The sequence below is a fragment of the Rutilus rutilus genome (assembly GCF_951802725.1).
Source record: "Rutilus rutilus genome assembly, chromosome: 17".
Taxonomy (NCBI): domain Eukaryota; kingdom Metazoa; phylum Chordata; class Actinopteri; order Cypriniformes; family Leuciscidae; genus Rutilus; species Rutilus rutilus.
The window spans coordinates 22,680,972-22,702,735 of record NC_140230.1 but is presented as its reverse complement, the minus strand read 5'-3'; the positions used below and the strand labels follow the sequence as shown (position 1 = coordinate 22,702,735).

At 36.6% G+C, this 21,764-nt stretch overlaps 1 protein-coding gene across 3 annotated transcripts in view; it reads right to left on the bottom strand.

Moving 5' to 3' along the window:
* The window catches only part of npr1b (natriuretic peptide receptor 1b), a 46,550-nt gene extending 27,164 nt beyond the window's left edge, over window positions 1-19,386 (bottom strand). Inside the window, exons 1-5 of one of the 3 annotated variants that reach the window (XM_084384961.1) lie at window positions 19,323-19,386; window positions 16,556-16,820; window positions 13,030-13,816; window positions 2,427-2,614; window positions 793-906 (exon numbers count right to left, since the gene is read on the bottom strand). In XM_084384961.1, coding sequence (XP_084241087.1) covers window positions 793-906; window positions 2,427-2,614; window positions 13,030-13,780 — 1,053 coding nt within the window. In that variant the 5' untranslated portion in view covers window positions 13,781-13,816; window positions 16,556-16,820; window positions 19,323-19,386. Of the gene's footprint in view, window positions 1-792; window positions 907-2,426; window positions 2,615-13,029; window positions 13,817-16,550; window positions 16,872-19,322 lie in introns of those variants that run through there. The other 2 variants (XM_084384960.1, XM_084384959.1) reach the window with 2 other exon arrangements.
* Between the last annotated feature and the right edge of the window lie 2,378 nt (window positions 19,387-21,764).

The window sequence follows — 21,764 nt, the reverse complement described above, 5'->3', positions numbered from 1 at the left end:
ATGACAACAGAGTTGTGACGGTTCCGAGTGAATTCCCTGCTACTTGAAAACAAAGAGGAGCTGCTGCTGCTGGCGAACAGCGGTCTTTCGAATCGGCTTTGGCCGTGACTCTGGAAGACTTGGAGTTAAGCTTTTCTTTGAGAAAAGAACAAAGAATGGCACTTAAGTCATTCCTAAAAAAGGAAGATGTGTTCGAAATTTTGCCGACCGGATACGGCAAAAGTTCAATCTATCAACTAGCTCCGCTGGTGGTTGGTTGTAGTGCTATCCTATTGCGTGCAGAGGGAATTTGAAAGACAACCGTTTATCCTGCCCCTCGGATTGAGCCCTGCCAATGGTGTGTTCCCAGACCCAACATCTTGATGTGGGTCTGGCTTGTAAGGCTACCTCAAACACACACACACACGGATATATAATTATGTTCAACCTTTACCATTTGGAGAGAAAGAGAGCAAAAGTGCATTGCATCCTGTTCCTTTGTGCATTATTTAGTGAATAGATGACTATTATAGAAAAAAAACGGTAAACACACATAAATGCACTTGGCTGAAAAACATGAATTTATTCATTTTGAGGAAGAAGGTCCCTTCAATCTCTTTATCAGAGAAGCCTGGCTGTAATGGGGGCACACAGAACTTTTAACGAGATAAGAGAATAAAGAAATAAATAGTAATTGCAACGGAAGATGGAAAAGATGGAGAGCACAGTAGAGTCTTGACAGAATAGGCGCAATAATAAAATAATGAAAAATTAAAAGGTAAAGATAAATCAGTTCATAATGATCTCTCTTACCAAAGAATCATCCACTGTGAAGTTGAACATCCGTTTGGCATCCGATTTTAGATGAGTGACAAACTCTTTGTACTCCTGATTCTGTGGCTCTAGGTAGGTCAGAATCTTCACACTCTGAAAAATATAAAAAAATATATACAAATTTACTCTAAGTAAAAAATATATCAAATATATAAGCAATTACTGTGTGTTTGTGAGTGTATATATATATATATATATATATATATATATATATATATATACACACACACACTGTATATAAGACCATGTATCTTTCTGCAATTTATAAGCAACATAAATATTTAGGTTATTAGTATACAAAGTTAATTGTATACTAATAAATACAAAGGTTATTAAATGCTGAAAAAAAATATATTGATAACTGTTAGTTTAGTTAATGCATTAACTAATGCTAACAAATGAGACCTTATTGTATAGTGTTACCCACATTTTTAGACTGATTGAAGTATTTCTCTTATGAAGTTACATACATATATGAATAGTTATAATTTGGTCAGGTTGGTCTGTTTTTATATTGTGTGTAATAATAATCTACCAAAGCTAAGCTCCATTGAGCATCAGCATGTTCTGGATCTGCTGTGCGTGGGTTCATAAGTGGGTACTTCGTGTTGGAGTTCAGACATTTCTCACGCTCTGCACAGAAACCCTTCCACTATCAAAACAGGCGGCTGTTATCACAGTAGGGGCTTCTGACTGCGGTTCTGTGACACCGACCAAAGCTAGAGTGACCTGCATAGCTTTTGATAAGAATATGGCTCAGATTTTGAGCCCCATGAAGCATAGCAGGGATTGTTTTGTGTAATAGGGGTTTAAATAAAATGCATTGTTGTTATGTCACCATACAGACTAAAAGCCAGGCTCTTTTTAAGGTTCAAGAGATGAGACAACAATTCTGATGAAAAAATTTCTGGTAGCAAAACTTAACAGACCATGAAACTAAGGATGTTGATTGTGTGTGTGTGTGTGTGTGTGTGTGTGTGTGTGTGTGTGTGTGTGTGTGTGTCCAGACATAAGGCTTACTGGACAGATTCTTAAAAAGACAGCTGATTACAACAACCTGCAACACCTCCTTAGAGAGCAATACAGACAAACTGACTAAATTCAGAGAAAATACCTTGAATTAAGTTTATTTGGTAAGACTTGATTTGATGGTCCCCTTACAGACATTCGATTGACTATAAAGTAACTTTACAACTAGATGTCAACTTATTCTTCAAACTTATTCTACTAACCCCAACCTTAACCTAACAGTCTTCTAGTCTACAAACCAGAGTAACCATTTATTTTATTAGAGAATATATTGAATTAAAATGTTCCTCTGTTAAGCATAAACCGCTTTAAATTTTGTTTTATTTCTGCTTTAAACAAGAAAAGAAAATATCAGTAGAGTAAGAAAAAACAAAGATAATTTCTCAGAAAATAAATGAATATTTTATGCAAGTATTATAAAGTTTTAATATTATCATATTTATAGCAATAATTAAATATTAAAGATTATTATTGAGATTTAAAAATACAAAATCAATGAAACTTAAAATGATTATTGGCAGTGTATCTCCTCATCACTATTTGTCCATCCCTCTCTCTCATGTTTTATGAAAGGCTTTAATTACCTGGAAGGCCTCCTTCGCAAAGACATCATCTGGGTCTCCTCTGGCCCATGGCTGCGAAGGCCTGGACTCCAAACTGCGTCCAAAGATGTCAATGTAGAAGAAGACATACTCCTCTTTGGGGAGACCTGCCCTGTGGAAGTGCACCATCAACTGCCGGAAAATATCCGGAGAACAGCATACAAACACCACTGCAATGAGAAAGAGAAAGAGAACAAAGGATATCGACATGAGAAAAAACTGTAGCCTCCTCATAATTCCCTCCCCTTCACACACAAACACATATTCTGGTTCTATGGAGCATTGAGGATATCCGTCTTCCTTAAGTGATAGGAGCTCAAATATAGCTTTTTTGTACTCCCATTAGCATGTTTACCAGAAATGACTTTGTAATCAATATCATAATGTCATTACTTCAGCATGACGTGCCAGTATAATGCATCCAGACAGGAATTAGCGTCTGCACGTTCATTTTAGTTCATGTGTGTGTAAGTGTGTCTGTATGGTGCATTAATGCATTTATGGCTCTGAGTGAATCTGGACTGTCTGTTCTATGCTTTTAGCATCGCACGTCATACATTAAAACATGACTTTGATGATTCATTCACAATGCATAATATTATTTTCCTAATCAGTATTTTTGTCTTTTCCAGTAATATAAATCTCTTAAAAAAGTTATAGGTCAATAAAGTTACTATATACATACATATACATATATACATATATATACATATACGTATATATATATATATATATATATATATATATATATATATATATATATATATATATATATATATACACACACACACACAAACAATATAAGATATACAATATAAAAATATATAAAGCATTCTCTGAAAATAGGTCTTAATATCTTATGCAGTTTTGCTTCTCAAATAAATATATGTTTTCAAGACGTTTAGATATTTTTATTGGAAGAGAAGTTAAAAAAAAAACTGATAAAGAAAATTATTCTCACAGTGTAAATATAACCAGTACAAACATTTTCTATTTCCATTATTCATGTGATATTGTGCTGAACAGGATGTTTCATAAAAATGATAAGGGATAGATTTTATATGAAAAGGATGTTAAGCTTCTCCTCAACATTTTGGATAACAAAAAAACATACAGGAAGGAACCACAAATAGGGAAAGAAAGCAAAATGCTTCATTAACTCTGATAAAAAGAGTGAAGTGATCACAGAGACGGGGAGAGAGAGAGAGAGAGAGTTAGAATTTGACTCCAGACAGTCATTTGCAGAAGAAGGGTAATTACAGGAGACATAAGCTAATAGCCAGTTATGAGTGCGTGTGATGTGTGTGTGTGTGTGTGTGTGTGTGTGTGTGTGTGTGTGTGTGTGTGTGTGTGTGTGTGTGTGTGTGTTGCTCAGCAACAATGTGATTTCAGTTTGAGGATAATAACGAACAAGGTTAAAAATGGATTTAGAATTTTAGAAGAATTCTAAATGAACAACTATCTTTAAGCCCCTCTGCCAATAAAATGATGGAATACAAGTGAAGGATCATGGGGAATATCAATCAATCAATCTATCCATCCATCTATTTATCTATCTGAGACTTCAGAAGCAAGATAACAGAAATAGGCAGAGGCTATAATTCAACATGTACACAGAAAAATATCTGCTTAAATGAACAAATCAAACAAAATTAGTAAGTATTTTAAACAAAATACTTTTTAAGAACCTGAAACAAAAGTATTAACCTGTAAACGTAGCCTGAGAACAAACAGATCAGTGTCAACCAGTAAAGGTCAGAACAGAGGGACAGGATCTAGATGGAGACAGACAAGCCAGTCAGTCTGTCTCAGTCAATCTTTGTATTGGCAGATCTGGGTAGATGTGGGTAATGAGAGAGTCCAATGACAATGACAGGCAAAGCTTGTTGAGTTGGGCAAATGTGTGTATATTTCAAAATCTAACATAGCATCTGTATGCTCAACAACCAAATTTGAAAGCTTTGCAATTTTCTTAAAAGGACTTAAAAAAAACCCCCATCTCTATACCTCAGTACACAAAGGAAACACACTGGTTTCTAACTGGTCTAAACTGGTCATTAGCTGGTAGAATTTAATTTTTGGATCAGCAACAAATCTTCTTCAGCAATCTCTGTTAAGTCATACAGGTTTGGAACGACATGTAGGTGAATAAACTTACATTTTATTTTTGTGTTAATTCTCCCTTTAAGGTGTAACTTCGGCAATTTTCAACCAGCTTTGAATTGTTACGATGTCGGTAGTATAAGTAAATGAACAATGTGATGTAAAACGTGTCATCTGGCGGACTTTTGACAGCTCCAGGGCTTTCGTGAAAACTACAGATTATACTTTAAAATATTTTTTAATCCTTGCCCATGGACAGTCGGATCAATAGAGGGTTATTAAAATAACATTTATTGTAAGGGTAGGTTTAAATCACTGAAAATTGTATCGTACAACAGTATGTCTACTCTTTAGTCTTATGGTAAAAATGGAACATTGTGGCAAATGCTTTTTTATCCGTATGTGACGGTATTTGGCTTTGGGAGGTTGGGCGGTACTAATAGAATGGCAGTTTCTTTCAGTTTTTCCCCTCCGTTTGGCATAAAACAGTGTTTGTGGTCATCCAGTTTGAAATGTTACAAAATAGTTTTTTTTTCAGATTTTCTGTTTCTTGCACCCAGGAAGAATATTTTCCTACCTATTTGGCAAAAGGGAAGACAACAGCCTTTTTTTCTCTAGTCAGGTATCAATTTAGCTGGTTAACCAGCTAAGTAAAGAGGGTAAAATACAGCCCACAATATCAGTTTCCAGGCTACCAAAGTAACACATACATGTGAAAATGGGGAATATAAGAGGGTAAAGTCCTACTGTGAGTGAGTCAGAGGTTCAGTTCTTTGTGTCTCAAGTCAATACTGAACCACAGAACAAGACCTTTACATTTGCCCAACATGACTTTTGCCATATACCTACACTGTCTATCAGAAAGAAAGAAAGCAAGAAAGAAAGAAAGCAAGAAAGAAAGCAAGAAAGAAAGAAAGCAAGCCGTTCATGACAGATCAGGACAAGAGCGACTGCACTAACTACATTTGCTATGATTACGAAGGCACGTCCATAGTATAAATGCAATTCTGTTTGGGAAAGGAGAATGTCAGGTGTGAGAAGCAACCCGTCAGAGAGATAAAGCAGTCCATTACACACTCAAATGCACATCAGTATCAGATGAAGCCCTTGAGAGGGACTGCTGGTAGATATCCAACCTAACGGGGAGAATTGCTATTTTCAATGCTGTTAAACATTAACTAGCACTGAGCAAATGACTTCAGGCACTTCGCTTTCCTCAGACGCACACGTAAAAACATTCCTAAACATGTTTTCCCTGGACAGGAGTGACAGACCATGAGTGGGTGTTTAACTTCTGCATATACTCAACAGAGTTCAGTCAACAAATAGCACTAGTTGGTTGCTTAGGTACTGTAAGAAGGCATCTAATAAGAACATACTGTGAATCGGTAGTCAATATGGCATCTGAAGCAGTGACGTATTATACTTTATCTAAAATGACGAGCAACAAAACAACTGACCTCACATTGAGAAAGTATTTTAAATATTTATGTCACACCACAACTATTTAAAGCTACACTCAGTATTTTATGTCATGTGATGTCAGTATGTCCACCCCAATGAGACGACTCACTTCATGTAACATAGAAAAGCTTTTTTAGGCAACAGATACAATTTGTCTCATGTGAGCAAACTTGATTTTATGCACCTTACCTTTTCTTTCACCTTAAAGTATTATTCATTCCTTTAATAAACAAAGCTGACCAAAATTTCTACCAAAAGTAATTGCTGAATTATATCTAACTGAATCACTGAAGTAATTGTTGAATTATATCATTAAAATGTACAATTGTCAATTCATTTATATTGTACACATTTCAATGAAAAATAAAAACAAAACAAAATGTTAAAACAAGAAGATAAATTGACTTGTGATATGATCACATGAAGGTAATCATGGGCCAACCTTACATTTTCTAATTAAACTTTATAAACATAGCAGGCTCCTATTCTTCTGAATAGAATGGGCTGAGAAAAAAATCGTATTTTTTTTATATAGACAAGAGAATCGTCCATTATTTCAAAATTGTGCACTCCATTATATCGTCACACCAATTAGACCATGAGTAAGAGAGAGTCTGTCCTCCCAACAAGGAGCTTACATGCAATCAGATGAGGAGGTACGTTGTAATTGCAATCGAGAAAAATGGCCACACACAGCGCAGGAATGATAATGATGGGCTCAGCTCAGAAAATGCAATGCCATTCTCTAAAAGAAACCTGCTACAATTACACTGACAGCCAGAATCAGTGTACAAGTGAACAGTTTTATGTGTATTGAGTTTAAAGTATACAAGACCGGTTGTGTTCTCTGAAAATAACAATTAGGAAACAACATGTTCACAACATCAACGTGTGCTCTGCTCTTTTATTCTGTTTTCTCTATTTGCCATTTTTAACTGCTGTCTGTCCGCTTTTTTTGAGTGAATAGTTGAAACGACGATAGCTCTATGATCTGAGAATTTATGAAAATGTTTGATCAATCAGAGCAGACTGTTAGAGCTTCATTCCTGCACTGACTCTAATCTATCCCATTTAAATGCAGGACTTGATCTGTTATGTTTAAGCTGTGCCACACTTCCCTTTACCCAGTGATTAGGGTTCTTCAGTCCGTTTTTTCTTAAGAATATCGACACTAAAAAGCAGGCACAACACTCACAAAACGATCAGATAATTACAACAGGAAATAGCAGTTCTATTGATCTGGATGGAATCCTTGAAGCCCATTTTCTCATGTGCATGTTGACCATGATAGGGGAGCAGACAGCGACACGGACGGGCTTTATGGGTGCTTATTTATTCAGCCTGATGGGGTTTAAAGGGACTGCATCAGCATTTATTTTACATTTATGGATATATATGAATGTTTATGTATTATTTATTCATATGAAATGGCACACCAGTAGTACATCTTCCCCCGGTTTCACAGACAAGGCTTCAGATTAGTCCCAGACTAAAATGCATGTTTGAGCTGTTTTAACTGAAAGCAACTTGCTTTAAAAATATGTCAGTGCCATTGCTTTGTCTCAAAATATAAAAAATGACTAAGGCACATTCCCCCTGCAGTCAATAATTTTTTCCCATAAAACTCATATTTAATCACCAAAATTACATATTTAAACGTTTTTTTCTTTGAATTTTTTTTTCTTCATGCCTTAAAATAGCTTGAATGTAACTCTACACTCTGGCCTCATTTAGTATACCCGGTTCTATGAATATGCAAATGAGCCCCGCCTCCACTCACTCATACCAGCCCAGAGATCCAATCATTGACGATCACACGTTGATGTGATTAGTTACAAGGTAGTTTGTGACGTCAGAAACACCGTCGATTTCAAAACGCGTTTTTGAGACTTTGGTTCAGTGCAGTTTTAAGGAGAAAATACTCAGCAATGGTGAATTTGCACATGGATTGTCTTAAAGCATATTAAAAACACCACATCAAACAACATTAAAAACTTGATTTTCACCACAGGGGTCTTTAAAGGTACTTAAATATCCTAATTGAACTAAGGCCTAATCCTGGCTTAATCTAAACCCTGTCAGTGAAACTGGGCCATTATGACCCAGACTCTTTTATATGTTAAAGAGGTGGTTCGGAGTAAAATCAACCTCAAGTCAAGTCAAATTTTATTTCTATAGCACATTTAAAAACAACAGAGTTGCGCCAAAGTGCTGTACAGAGCTACAGTGTGCAAAATAAAAAGCATTAGAATAGACAAGGCAAAATACAATTATAGACATGATTACACCCGATATAATCCATTTAATAGATCATATAAAATCAATCAAAAGCGACTTAATTAAAAGCCAGAGAGAATAAATAAGTTTTAAGAGCCGATTTAAAACTGGATAATGACGGGGCAGACCTCACAGCGAAGAACCTAGGCTCCTTTGCACCATGACCTCGAGCCAAACACCCCCCCAGAAGCCTTTTTTTCCTTGGTCGAACATTATTAAAGTTAGAGCTTATTTAAAGATATCTGCCAAATAGCTCAGTGCAGGTGCTAGTGGATCCAAGGATGTATCTCATAAATTACCCCACTAATAATGCCCAGAATGGTACCAAACTTCTACAGTAGTACAAATAGGTCCTGTACTCTGCCTTGGATCCACTAGCGCCTGCACTAAGCTATTCGGTAGATATCTTTAAATAAGCTCTAACTTGTAATAATGTTTGACCAAGGGAAAAAAGGCTTCTGGGGGGGTGTTTGGCTCGAGGTCATGGTGCAAACAAAGGACTCTAGGTTGATTTTCCTCCGAACCATCTCCTTAAACACAACATTATTTTAACATTGTAAAAGAGTTTTGTGGATTTCAGTCAATGTTTGAGGCGTAGTGTAATAAAAAAAATTAGAATTTCACTTTTAGAATTTAAACACAAATTTAGTCTCTCAATATAGAAGACTCATATTGCACTACACTGATTTTTGTCCAATCAAGTGCTCTAGAACAAGAGAGTCCCACCCCCAAATACCACCTGCAACCGACAAGTAGCAAATCATGATTCATGAATGTGACTTAACAAAAGATGATCCCCTAATATTTCCCACCTAAACTTCCTGTTTAAAAAAGAAATGCATCATCAACATAGAAGGAAAATTGCTCTCAGTCTTTAAAGTGGTGATTTTGCATAAAAATGGAGATTTCCAATCATGCTCATCAAAAATTGACACAGTTTGGGGGGGGAAACTAAGCACATTTAGAGAAGACTGCTTACCGGAAATCTAAAATTTTACTGCAAGCAACTAAAAATGCAGGCTCTGGCACCATCATGTCTGTCATGTCAAGCCTGTCATGTTTCTCTTCTAATGCTGTTTAACATAAGCCAGAATAGGGTTACAAATTATATTAGCGCAGGAATCTGTGTGATGTAAGGGAGGTCTGCCTAACATTACCTCATTCTAGACTAGAGGATGTGAGGTCATGGTTGTATTAAACTGAACCCAATGTTCTGCGGTCACAAAGAGAACATTATGATTTGAGTATTCTGTTCACAGGGGGGCAGATTCAAGACCAGAATAAAGACAAGCCTTCATCTCTACGAATGATAAATGAAGATATGTTTGGGTTTAGGTCTGGAGGTGTTCAGTTACAATAGGAAATATTGACCTGAAATATAAGAATACAGCATTCCTCAAGCAGAAAAGCAGTTATAGGCTTATAAAAGTGTGCGATATGAGTATACAATTTTTTTTAGTTTTCTTTTCCATCTTTCTCTACCTCTCAGTTCAGATAAATTTTTAAGCTGATCCAGATGGATGGAAATGCAGAGAGAAGCAGAGCACGGCCTTGTGGGTAGTTTAGTTCAGCATGGCCGCTCTTGCGCTCAGCAACCATGACGACAAGAGGCCATGAAGCTGTAGACACAAAGATTGGCATTTTAGTTGAAAAGATGATTACAGGGTAGACTGATACTACCACTCCATCAGAATCGGGGAGGAATTATTTCAAACAATTCCATAAAATGAGCTCTACTAATTTTGAAGAGCTCATATAGTTCTGTTTGCCCTTGTTCAGAAATCAGAATTTGAAAACCAGACCTTCCTGTTGGCACTCTTGAGTCAAGGTCCTCTTCCTCTTTGATGCAGGTGTAACTGAAGTGATTGGGTACATGGAAAAATTAAACCAGAAGAGCACAGTGTGTTTGTGTGTGTATGACAGAGAGAGATTGATGTTGAAGCACCTGCTGACTTCTGGCCATTAACAGCTTTGCTGTGCTGGAGATTTCATTCAAGAGCAAAGCAGCAGCTAAGTGCACATCACTTCAGCACAACAGAGAGAATGAGAAGTGTTATGAATATGCGTGCATTTGTCAATGTGTTTGTGTAATTATGTGACTAAATAATAATATAAAAAAATTATGTTTAGAGTACTGAATGGACGTTCAGATGGTTGTAATTATGAATTAGCTGCACGTCGGACTTTGCAATCTCCAGCTAAAGCTCTTTAACTAAAGCCTCAATGTCCAGGAAGCAAGTTCAAGTCCACTTTCATCTGCATTTATGAGCTGGGTGTTTTCCTGTCCCGTCCAGATAATATAGTTTGGTTCAAATAAAATGCACTTGATGATCTCAGTTTTACAAATCTAGTACTGCACTTTAAAGAGACAAGCATTCTGAATCTCCAAACGAAAGAGCACTCGCATGGAAAACTCCAGGAGAAGAGCAGGAATACATCAGAGATTCCAATCTCACAGGAGGCGGTGTCGTCTCCATGTGTAGTCTTCCTGTTGCTGATGATGTGAGGGTGTTTTTAGAGAGTTGAGAGGAAAGAGGCAGGAGGTGAGGAAGAGCATTTCAGCTCTTCCGAGATCTACGTAAAAGGTTACGGCTCCACAGGTATTCGCTACATGTTAATCAGTTAGAGAGACCCCAAAACATTTCTGAATCCACAAAACATTCCCTATGTCATCTGTCGCCAAATCCTGATTTAGGAAGGCACCGAAACGAATACAATTCTGTCCGAAACGAAGTCAAAAATTATTTTTAGGTTATGGCTGATAACCAATAAATGGCTAATACTATACTATTTAAAAAATAAAAAAAATTAATAAATTAACTACAAGTGAATTTAGGCAACACAACATTAACTGTACAGTATGAGAAATAGATTAAAAAAAAAATTTTTGCTTGAGATTATTGAACTATTAAGTGTTTTAAAGATTCATTTAAGTGAGAATTAGATGAGGATATATATAAAGGCAAAAAAAAAAAGGAAAAATGAAAAGAAAAAACAAATAAAACAAATAATGTAAAAAAGGGCAAAACACACATACATACACACAGTTTTCTATTTATTGTATTGATTGATGTTGGATATATATATATATATATATATATATATATATATATATATATATATATATATATATATATATATAAATATATATATATATATATATATATACATATATATAATACAATAAATAGAAAACTATCTAATATCTAATAATAAAACTGATAACTCATAACAGATTGTACCAGTGGATAATGCTATTAAGAGTTTGTACTTAATACTCACTGAAATACAAAACTTATTCTGACACTGACTCTGAACTGACCCCTTTTGCAATCGCCCAGGCTTTTGTCTGTCAAAGACTTCAAAGGTTTTTAAACCATACACGCAGCCACAGCCCCCACCTGAGACATCATCCATTGCTTCATTCATCTGACTTTTTATGTGTTAGTACAACATTACATTTCTCACCAGCTGTTCATTGAGTGACTCAACAGAGCATCCAGTGACTAATGACGAACCATTACAATCTTCCAGTTAGAAAGACTGAATGAACACACAATGAATACAAACTCTGTTTTTGCAGGAAATGCCAACAGATCAGATAGTGTGTGCTAAAATGTATTGCATGCTCACAGGGGTCATAACCTCTGTTAATAAATGTTGTTCAGTTGACATTTTTTTTACCCCTTTGGGACCTGAAAAAAGGTTTAAAGTACATTTTACCCATTAAAAACTTATAGATACAGGTTTCCTGAGTTCCCCTTTCCGGAAGAACTAATCTGATGGCAAAGTCAAAACATTGACTATATGAGCTACATTTTGTGATGCACTACATCACTGTTACTATAAAACAGATTCTCCTGTTGTTGACATATTGAGCTGTGGCGCTCATAGGAGACTTAGGTTTGAGTCTGGCCCGAATCAAGCATATTGTTTGGGAGAATGGAAAAAACAATTCAGTAGATTACTGTTTCATACATCATTCTGAGTAGTTTAATCATGGTTGAGAAAAGCATGGAGAATCAGCAAATTAACAATGACATCATACTCTAAACTTTTCCTGCTGTCCCTCATCTCTCTATCCTTCGCCTTCACTCATTATTAGTCATGCGTTCTGTGTAATATGCTGAATGTGTTAGCCTGTACACATTTCAATCTGGATCACGGAGTGCAGCTCAAATCAAGCTCAGGGGACAAAATATGCCATCAAATATACCACAAAGTCACTCATTAGAACCTTCACACTCACTCTCAATGTTCATTGATGGTAGAAGAATGACATACTGAGACCATCACAACATTTCTGTAAGCATTTTAAAGGAACATTACCTCACCCTCATGTCATTAAAAACCTGTATGACCTATAATGTAGATTCTGCCTGGGCCAACCAAAATAATAAATAAAACCCACACTTTTTACCAGAAAACATATTTTTTCCCCTGCTATTTTGCAATTATATCCTGTTATGACTTCTGTGTGACTCTTGTTGCACTCTTGAAATTCAGTATTGTGGTACTGCAATTATTATGGGCTCATTTGTAAGTCACACATTTGACTTCTAACCTTAATGTCACATCTAGGAATCAGTTGGTATGGAAACAGCATGGCAATCAAGGTTAAGTGGATTTTTAAAATGACCTCATCTAGAACATCTCAGAAGCACTGGGAATGTATTAACACAAGGACAGGTGCCCAATTAGATGCAGACTGTTCAAGCAAAACAAGAAACAAGCCACTCACCTCTTCCATCATCCTTGATCTTGTGTAGGAGGTCGGAATAGTTAACAGGCCCTTTGTTCTCCTCGAATACCAGGTCCATGGTTGTGATGTTTTCTTCATGCATCTCCGTGTAAAGCCCCTCCAGGGCGAAGTAGCATGCCCTTTCGCCCATTTTGGTGTCACTGAACATCAGCAGGGCGTGTTGGTGCCACCCGAAATGCCTGTAGAGGTGGAGGGCGTACTCACCCAGTTTCTTGTGTGTGGGGCCCGTGTTTGTGATGGAGGTGTACATTTCCATGAGGAGGAAAGCTACAGCAGGGGCCCCTGCCGTGATCATGGGGACGCCCCAATGAGCAGTGAACAGCCCAACTGGGGAGGAGGTATAGTCACACCCAGGTCCTATGAAGGCCCACGGGTTGTACTCGAATTTCATGTCCACAGCCATGAGCGGGGCAATGGACTCGGAGCAGATACCGTCCCTATTCTCGCTGTTTGCGAAGATGTGGCGGAGGTGGTGCCGGGGCAGCAAAGTGGGGTCGTCATTGACGCTAGCAATGGCGCGGACCAGAGCGGGTCCCACGCGGGGCCATGCCCAGGGGTAGGATGTATTGTGTTGAGGCAGAATGACAGCCAGTATGATGTCATCAGTGTGGTTGTGTGCGGGTGTGCGGGACCCTTGGTGTCTCCTGGTCTTGGCACAGGTCAGCAGTGTCCCACAGCACAGCAGCAGCAGAAACATTCTGCCTTCACCGAACCAGAGCAACAGACTCATATCACTGCAGCTCACGCTTCCAACTGATCAGGAACACTACACACACACACACACACAGACACGTTTATCATATGAGATTCAATTTTATATTTATATATATATATATATATATATATATATAATAGTTGATTATTGATAGGTGTTTTTTTGGAGTTTCACTGACCCATACTATCTATATTTGGGTCAGAAAAGCTGCTAACCTAAATTCACTAATCTTATTTTTCACATCTGAGAAGAAAACTTTATTCTTTCTCCTTAGTTTCCAATGATAATTTTTGTATTTTGACACACTTCAAAAAAAAAAAAAAAAAAACATGAGAAAAAGGAAAGAACGCTACTTAAGTGTATTGGAAAGGTATATCTGGAGATTTTGCTGTTTCACTCTATATTTGGGTCTGAAAGGCACATGGGTCTATAACCTATATTTCCAAATGTACTTATCTTATTTTAAAGAAAACGTTATCATTTTACCCTAGTCTTTCACCTCAGTTTTCAAGGATGAAATGAGAGCATATCACGCAACCTGTCTGTGTTGCTGTTTGGTTAATCTGGCTAGCTTCTACCTAGTAAGAGATTAATTTTAGCCAACATATGCCATTTTGTTACATTCTGTACAGCTTAGGTGATTGGCTCATAAAAACCTGGTTGCAAAACTGAGCTGCTCTTCTGATGATTTGTGATACCCGCTCAGATTGTGCTACCTCCAGTTAAAACAGTAGGTAGCACAATTTGACAGCAACATTTTTTACCTATCAGATTGTGCTACCATCATCATATTCATGTGGTTTGAGGCTTTATTAACATCCATACCTACCCCTACCATAAACCTAACCTTAAAACAATGAAAATATAGTGTTGGCAGCACAATCTGATAGGTAGCATTATTTGCCAGAACATCGCCATGAACAAAGATGACAGATTTCAAAAAATGTACTTCAGAGGGTCTTGCGCCAACCAAGCAACTGTCATTGAAAAGAATGGGAATGCTAAAAGATAGCTAGAAACACTTTTCAATAAGGTTCCAATCAATTAAATTTTCAACAACAATTTTGACAATTTATTAATATAGGTAAATGTAATATATATTTATTAAATTAAATATATTAATTTCATTTTGTTATATATATATATAGTTGTTCATTGTTTGTTTAAAACATATTCATGTTCATTTAATTTATAAAATAATTGTTCAAAATGTAATAGCATATATAGAAATTAACAACAGATACTGTAAAAAATTCACAAAGCAGTACAAAGAGCTAAAAAACATCATAAACTCTAAATATGATAAACACCTGAATGAATCACAGCTAAAAACACACTTCATGCCTTGTAAAGAACAGATTAAAATCAGTCCCCATAGAAAATCTGTAGCAGTTGTTCTCAAATGGTTGGTTGCAAAAAATCTGAGAAAAACACCATTGAAGGGCAATAATACATGTAAGTAACCATGTAATCATGCATTTTGGAATGGATAGCTTCAAATTTCTATTGTTCACAGTAGGGGTGGAGCCGAACCCGAATACGGTATTCGGAAAGCACAAATAATGTGTTTTTTACGAATACTTATTTCGAACAAATACTTTTAAAAATATTTGTATTCGGGAACAAGAAAAACTTTATATCAAAAAGCTGCGTTTCCTCATGAGACATGGCGACCGGCGGTGCTGCTGATGTGGTGGCTGAAATATTTTGGATTAGGCTAATGTCACGTTGTCATAAGGGGTAGTTCACATAGCGCGTTTTTTGCGCGTGCAGATTTCAAATGTAGGCGCGCGGCAAGCGCGCTTATAATAGAAGCGAGCGGCGCGCTGCATAGCAACGACAGACGCCACGGGAGGGCAAGCGCTTGTGGAAAGGAGAAAGCGTGCGAACTGCGCTCTTAATATTAATGTAGTGTTTTTAATACTACAGTTTCCATCTTTGTAACCGTGATATAAACTTTAATATATGTAAATTTAATCTAAATTAAGCTTTACCGAAATTGTTACCGAGAACCGTGGATTTTCACAGGTATTGGTACCGAATACTGAAATTTTGGCACCGTGACAACACTAGTAGCTCTGTTAGCTTGGTAATTTAGACAATAGGCTGTTGACAGAGTAACATTAACGTAGGTAATGGCTGTTATGTTATTTTCTTTTCAATGACGTTCCTTGTTACATGTTCATTGCTGGATTTATGGAAAAACATCAACCAATATTGCATATCCATAATTATTATAATGGATATAATTAAAGAATACTTACACTTTATAAGTAAATTAGAAGTGTAACGCAAAAAAAATTGATTTTTACACCTATTTTGAAATTTACTCGAATACAAATACAAATACAAATACTTTTCCCCTCTCAACAAATACAAATACAGATACAAATACTGGCTGCTTTGCACACCCCTAGTTCACAGCATAGGTTGTGCATCTAACTTCATGATATTTTGGCACAAATTCATCTGTCACTTGGTAGAAACTAACCAAATGAATCAGATGCCAACACGGGACAGGTTGAGTGACTAGCACTCATCCTTGAAAACTAACTAAGACGAAAGGCTAGGGTATAAGAAAATACAACCCAACCACATTAAATTCTGGTTCCAGATTTTGCACTGTGGTGGGTCACATAGTCCAGAGTTGATCAGTCAGGAAAAACCAGTTGAGAACCACTGATCTAAATTTTATGACAAATCAATTTTGTGAAAAAAAAAAAAAAGTCAACTAAACACAATTCTAACACAATAGAACTCCAAACAAGCTGAACAGAAAACTTACCTTACCTTTTATACATGATGTCTTCTGGTCTCCTCAACATGAGTCGGTACAAACCCGTGACAGTCCACTCAGCACAGCACAAAACACATCCTTGCCTCTGTGAAACTCATCCCCGCAGCCTGACTGCGTGTCATTCAGAGTGCCAAGAGCAGCTGTGATTTTCTCAAATCACATTACCTCACAGACAGCTCCACCTCATCTCTGTGTCGAGCTGCATTCTCTGCCATGCTCCAGGGTTCTGAGGGTATTAATGCCTCTCAGCTGCAGCTACTGCCGGAAGAAAGAGAGAGAGTGAGTGAAAGAGTATGTGTATGTGTGTGTGGGGATGTGCTTCTATGCTTCAGCAGGGTAAAGGTTCACCCTTTGGTCAGAAAGCACTTCCAAATGCTCCAAGCTATTAAAAAATAACCATGTAAACACTGAGGAAATCAATGGCATCAAAATCCATTAGCTTCTACCGTGCATTAAGTAACCATAGCTGAATATTACCAATAAGAAACAAGAGGTTCAAGGTTTGGCTAGTTAGCATGACATCCTGCTGGTATCGAAATGTAGGCAAAAAACTATTTTTCCATTAGCGACTGTTAATTAGTGACTGACGATGTTTAAAAAGTAGATTTAACATTAAACACAGAGTAAACATTTTAAGAGAGAATTTTTGAAAGAAGTATCTTCTGCTCACCAACAGTTTGATAAAAAAATACAGTAAAAACAGTAATATTGCAAAACATTATTAAAACTTAAAATAACTGTTTTCTATGTTAATATATTTTAAAATGTTTATTCCTGTGATGGCAAAGCTATATTTTCAGCATCATTATTCCAGTCTTCAGTGTCACATGATCCTTCAGAAATCATTCAAATATGATGATTGTACTATTGAAAATGAATCTCTGCTATCACAGGAAAACGTTTTAAAATAGAAAATAGTTCCTTTAAATTGCAATAATATTTCACAATACTATATTTTTGACCAAATAAATGCAGCCTTGATGAGATAAAAGACCTCTTTCAAAAACATTTAAAGATCTTAGTAGTGTATATAGTTAATAATTCATTAAAGTGAAGTAGTTTTTTTTTACCAGTGCCCAATTTTGTTTTGGTGTGAAATCTGCAGGAATGAAATGTGTATGTCCTTGTGGTGCCATCAGCCAATCAGCATCTCATGATGACAATTACATAAAATTAGATTCAATGGCCGACAACCATTTTTAACATAATTTATTATAGGTTAATATTCATTTTTAAATATACTATTGTACATTGTTTGTCCAAACAGTTTGTCCAAATGTTAATTTACACATACTGTTAACAGATTTATGGAGAAATAGTGTGGAAATATCTTTACTCAGAAAGATTGACCTTACTCGGATGAATACTGGGCTGAAAGTGATGGTGGATATGGCCACAGAAGTGATGTTGCAAAGGTTTAAACACTGTTGTGAACTGATATCCCCTCACTGTCATTTGCTGAAGAGGAATCAGTAACCCTCACGAGAGGCAGGTCAGAGCAGTTTCCAGCCGCCCAGCAAGATCTGACCCTATGGGTCAGGACAAGCTCTATCTGCTCGCCACACATTTTGAGTTCAACCTCTACTAACCGCCTTCAGTGGTTTGTGTCTGTGGAGCTTCTAGTGTCTCCTTTGTTTCTATAGGCTGCAGTGTGTGTGTGTGTGTGTGTGTGTGTGTGTGTGTGTTTGTGTGAAACATGAGAGATTCATTTTTGAGCTTTCAGTCACCACGGTGTTCCAGCACGATTCTGACATTTATATTCAAATCCAACCCTTAAGCTTTTTTCAAGGAATGTCCAAATTATATTCATAAGCACTGAGGTATGATATGCCTGTCGCAGACAGTCTTTAAAATAAAAGACTAAAACCAGAATGAATCATCTAAAATGCTACAAGTGAATTTAGCCATCACTACATTAAACATACAACATGAAAAAATTAGATATTAATTTTGATATTTGATAAAAATCACATTTTGCGGTGTTATTAAATTATTAGTGTTCTTAAAGATTAACTTAATTTTTCCAAATGAAAAAAAAGAAAGAAAGAAAGAAAGACAGAAAATAGGACAAATGCATAATTATCCAATAATTTATTGTAAATAATATTTACAACATTTTAAAGAAAACAATAGAGGGTTACAATTTTATATATTGGGTGACACTCATACTACAATACATGTGCTACTTGAGTTTCACTTACAGTATCATTTGTTTTATGTTTAAATGTGACTTTAATTAAATTAATGATATTGCTAATTGATATCAAGTATAATATGAGTTAAAGAGAAACAATTCTGGTTAAAGTCGATGAAGAGGTACGTAAGCATTACAGATGGGACTACATAAAATGAAAAAGGTTAGGAAACACTGCTTTAGATTCAGGAGACGTTTAAAAAGAAAGATACAAACTGAACACAGATCATTATTCAGTCAGTTCTAGATTTGTCCTTTGCCCCCCTTCAGAGAGCCCCGGGACGGTCAGATGGATAGAATTACCAAAACAGGATGCAACACAATAGCGTCTCCATCTCTTTCTCTCTCCCAACATTCCCATTTCCAACCTCTATCTCCATATTTATATCCAACCCTTATTTAAGAAAAGCAGAAAGACAGACAGAAAAAGGCAGGGAAAGTGAGATTGTTCAGTCTAGCACAGCGCAGACAAGATTCAGTAATTAACCGAAAATGAAGCTGTCAAATGTTTCAAACACATTCACCAGAGATCTGTTCTTGTGCTTTTTGCCATTGTGTAAACTCACCTTAAAATGCAACCATTGCTGGTTCTAAAGCAGGACACTGGCTCCCGGCACTCTTCCTCTCTCTCTCTCTTTTTCTCATTCAGGGGAGCAGCAGGAAATAACAGCAGCTGGACAAGCTAGTGGGACTTTGGAGCAGAGCTGCCTGTAGGAAAAAAATATAAAAAGTATAAACACTGTGCATAAACACACACACACACACATGTGTTTTACATGCAGTGGTGTAAACCAAATAGATCTAGTATTGTTTAGTGGGATTTTTTTATTTATTTCATCAGCACAAAGTCTGAACCCTAATCAGATATGCCACACAAAAAAAGACCAATTAATGATATTCCTTTTTCCACACAGCATTAATTGTGTGTGCTAATTTAATTAGTAAAAACGGCGACTCTACAGCATGTCAGTCATCAAAAAGTACAGTACCATTTAATTATTATAGTCTATTCTGTTACCATGGAATTACACTACAGGTCTGTGCTAGAGGGGGCTTTGTGATCAACTGCTATGATTCAGAGTACTGTGTGTTTAGACTTATGCGCATGAACACCTAAAGAGTAATTTCTGGTCTTACAATTATAGCATGATGGAGGAGGAGATTCAGGTACGTAGAGAACGTACTCGTGTCACTTATTTTCCTAAGTTTATTCAGCACATTATGCACATCTTATATCCACTTACTCTTTGTCTTGGAAAAAAAAGAAAAAAGGTCAAACAACCGTTATAATAATCATCAGTTGACACTGCAAGCACTATTTCAATTTAGGCTATGGACATGTGCCTCATTCACTTATAATTCCGTACGGTTTCCGTATTTATGCGTGCAGAAAAAGTTCTCGTGCAAAATGTCAGCTAGGTTCAAAAGATGAACTCTTGTTCTAACCCCAGTTCTATTGATGTTTTTGAAGTCTGATTTATTTTAAAATTAGTGTGCCACTTGCCCGCAAATACAAATTTGGAAATACTTTTTTACATATATATATATATATATATATATATATATATATATATATATAACAAAACTACACATAAAATCATGTTGAACCTCTGATTTTGGTACCTCTGATAGGGCCACCAGGACCATGTAATTTTTTTTGTGTACATGTGATTTCAGTTGGTTCTAAATATTATGCGAACCACTGATCTGTAGTGTGAACTTATTTATGAATCATGACTTCTTGGCATTCTAGCATACTCCACTCACTATTTTCTGCCATATAAAAAAAAAATTGTAAGTGTAGCAATAGCATGCTATTTCGAATTCAGCCCCAGTAAAGCTAAAAGCCAGGAAGCATTGGCAACCTTTCTGAGGTGGAGAAAATTGGCAATTTTAACCTGTAGGTGTTCCCAAAAAGGTTGAGTTTACAGATGATTGCAAGCTCTCACATCTTTCTCCCAGCAGCACTGATATGGTCAGCACAGTGTTTGACTGTCTTATTTCAGCCATTCTGAAAAACTAACCTACTTCTTAAGATGTGCTGCCCACACCAATTGTGCACATCCATTGTGTTTTTTGCCTCGCAAACAATGTTTCTGAAGCCACTGCCATAAGTCGACATACCTTGTGCATGGCATTTCTAAAAATGTAATATTGTAAAACGTAAATATTTCACAGAATTAAAAAAAAAACATGATTACTGTTGCATAAATGATTGTTATCATTGCTACACAATATAGCCAATTTGTCATCTTATTGGTTAGGTTTTAAGGTAGGATTGTGGTGTGTCCTGACAGTAAAGGCCATTGCACACTGAGTCCGAAATTTTCGTATGCGTTTTTTCGTGTTCGTCAGCAGTAAAATTCGTCACGCACAGAAACCTTGCACACTGAGTCCGATGCGTATTTATTAAACCTTTGCGGAAAAAAACGCAAAAAATACTAAATGGATTCGTCAAGCAGTGAGGATGAATTTGTTGCCCTCTTTCTTCTTAAAAAGAGAAAAAGAAAGAGGAAATATTGGGTCCATCCAATCCTGAGATTGCGCCGAGAGGAAGGAGAGTTTCACCTCCTTATCAAAGAGTTGCGAAATTATCCCAAACGATTCAAAATTTACCTCAGAATGTCAGTGGAACAGTTTGATGCTTTGCTAGCGATACTGGAGCCACATATTAAAAGAAGACCACCAATTTCCGTGAACCAATCGATCCTGAACAGAAACTGGCAGTATGTCTATGGACGGACACACACACACACACACACACGCGGCCGGCAGAAGCGCTGGGCAGACAGAACAGCTGTATACAGGTTATATTTTATTCAGTGTCTTTGTAATCCGCATTTTGTTTTTCATACAGTACTTGTTCTGCGAGACGAAGTGTATCAACTTGTCAGACGTCATTCTGGATTTTGTCGTTCGCTTGTACGGTGGCTCTGAATTTTCAAAAAACCTCACAAAACACTGGCTGTGGATGCGAAAAACGCAGAAAATCGAACCCAATCCGAATT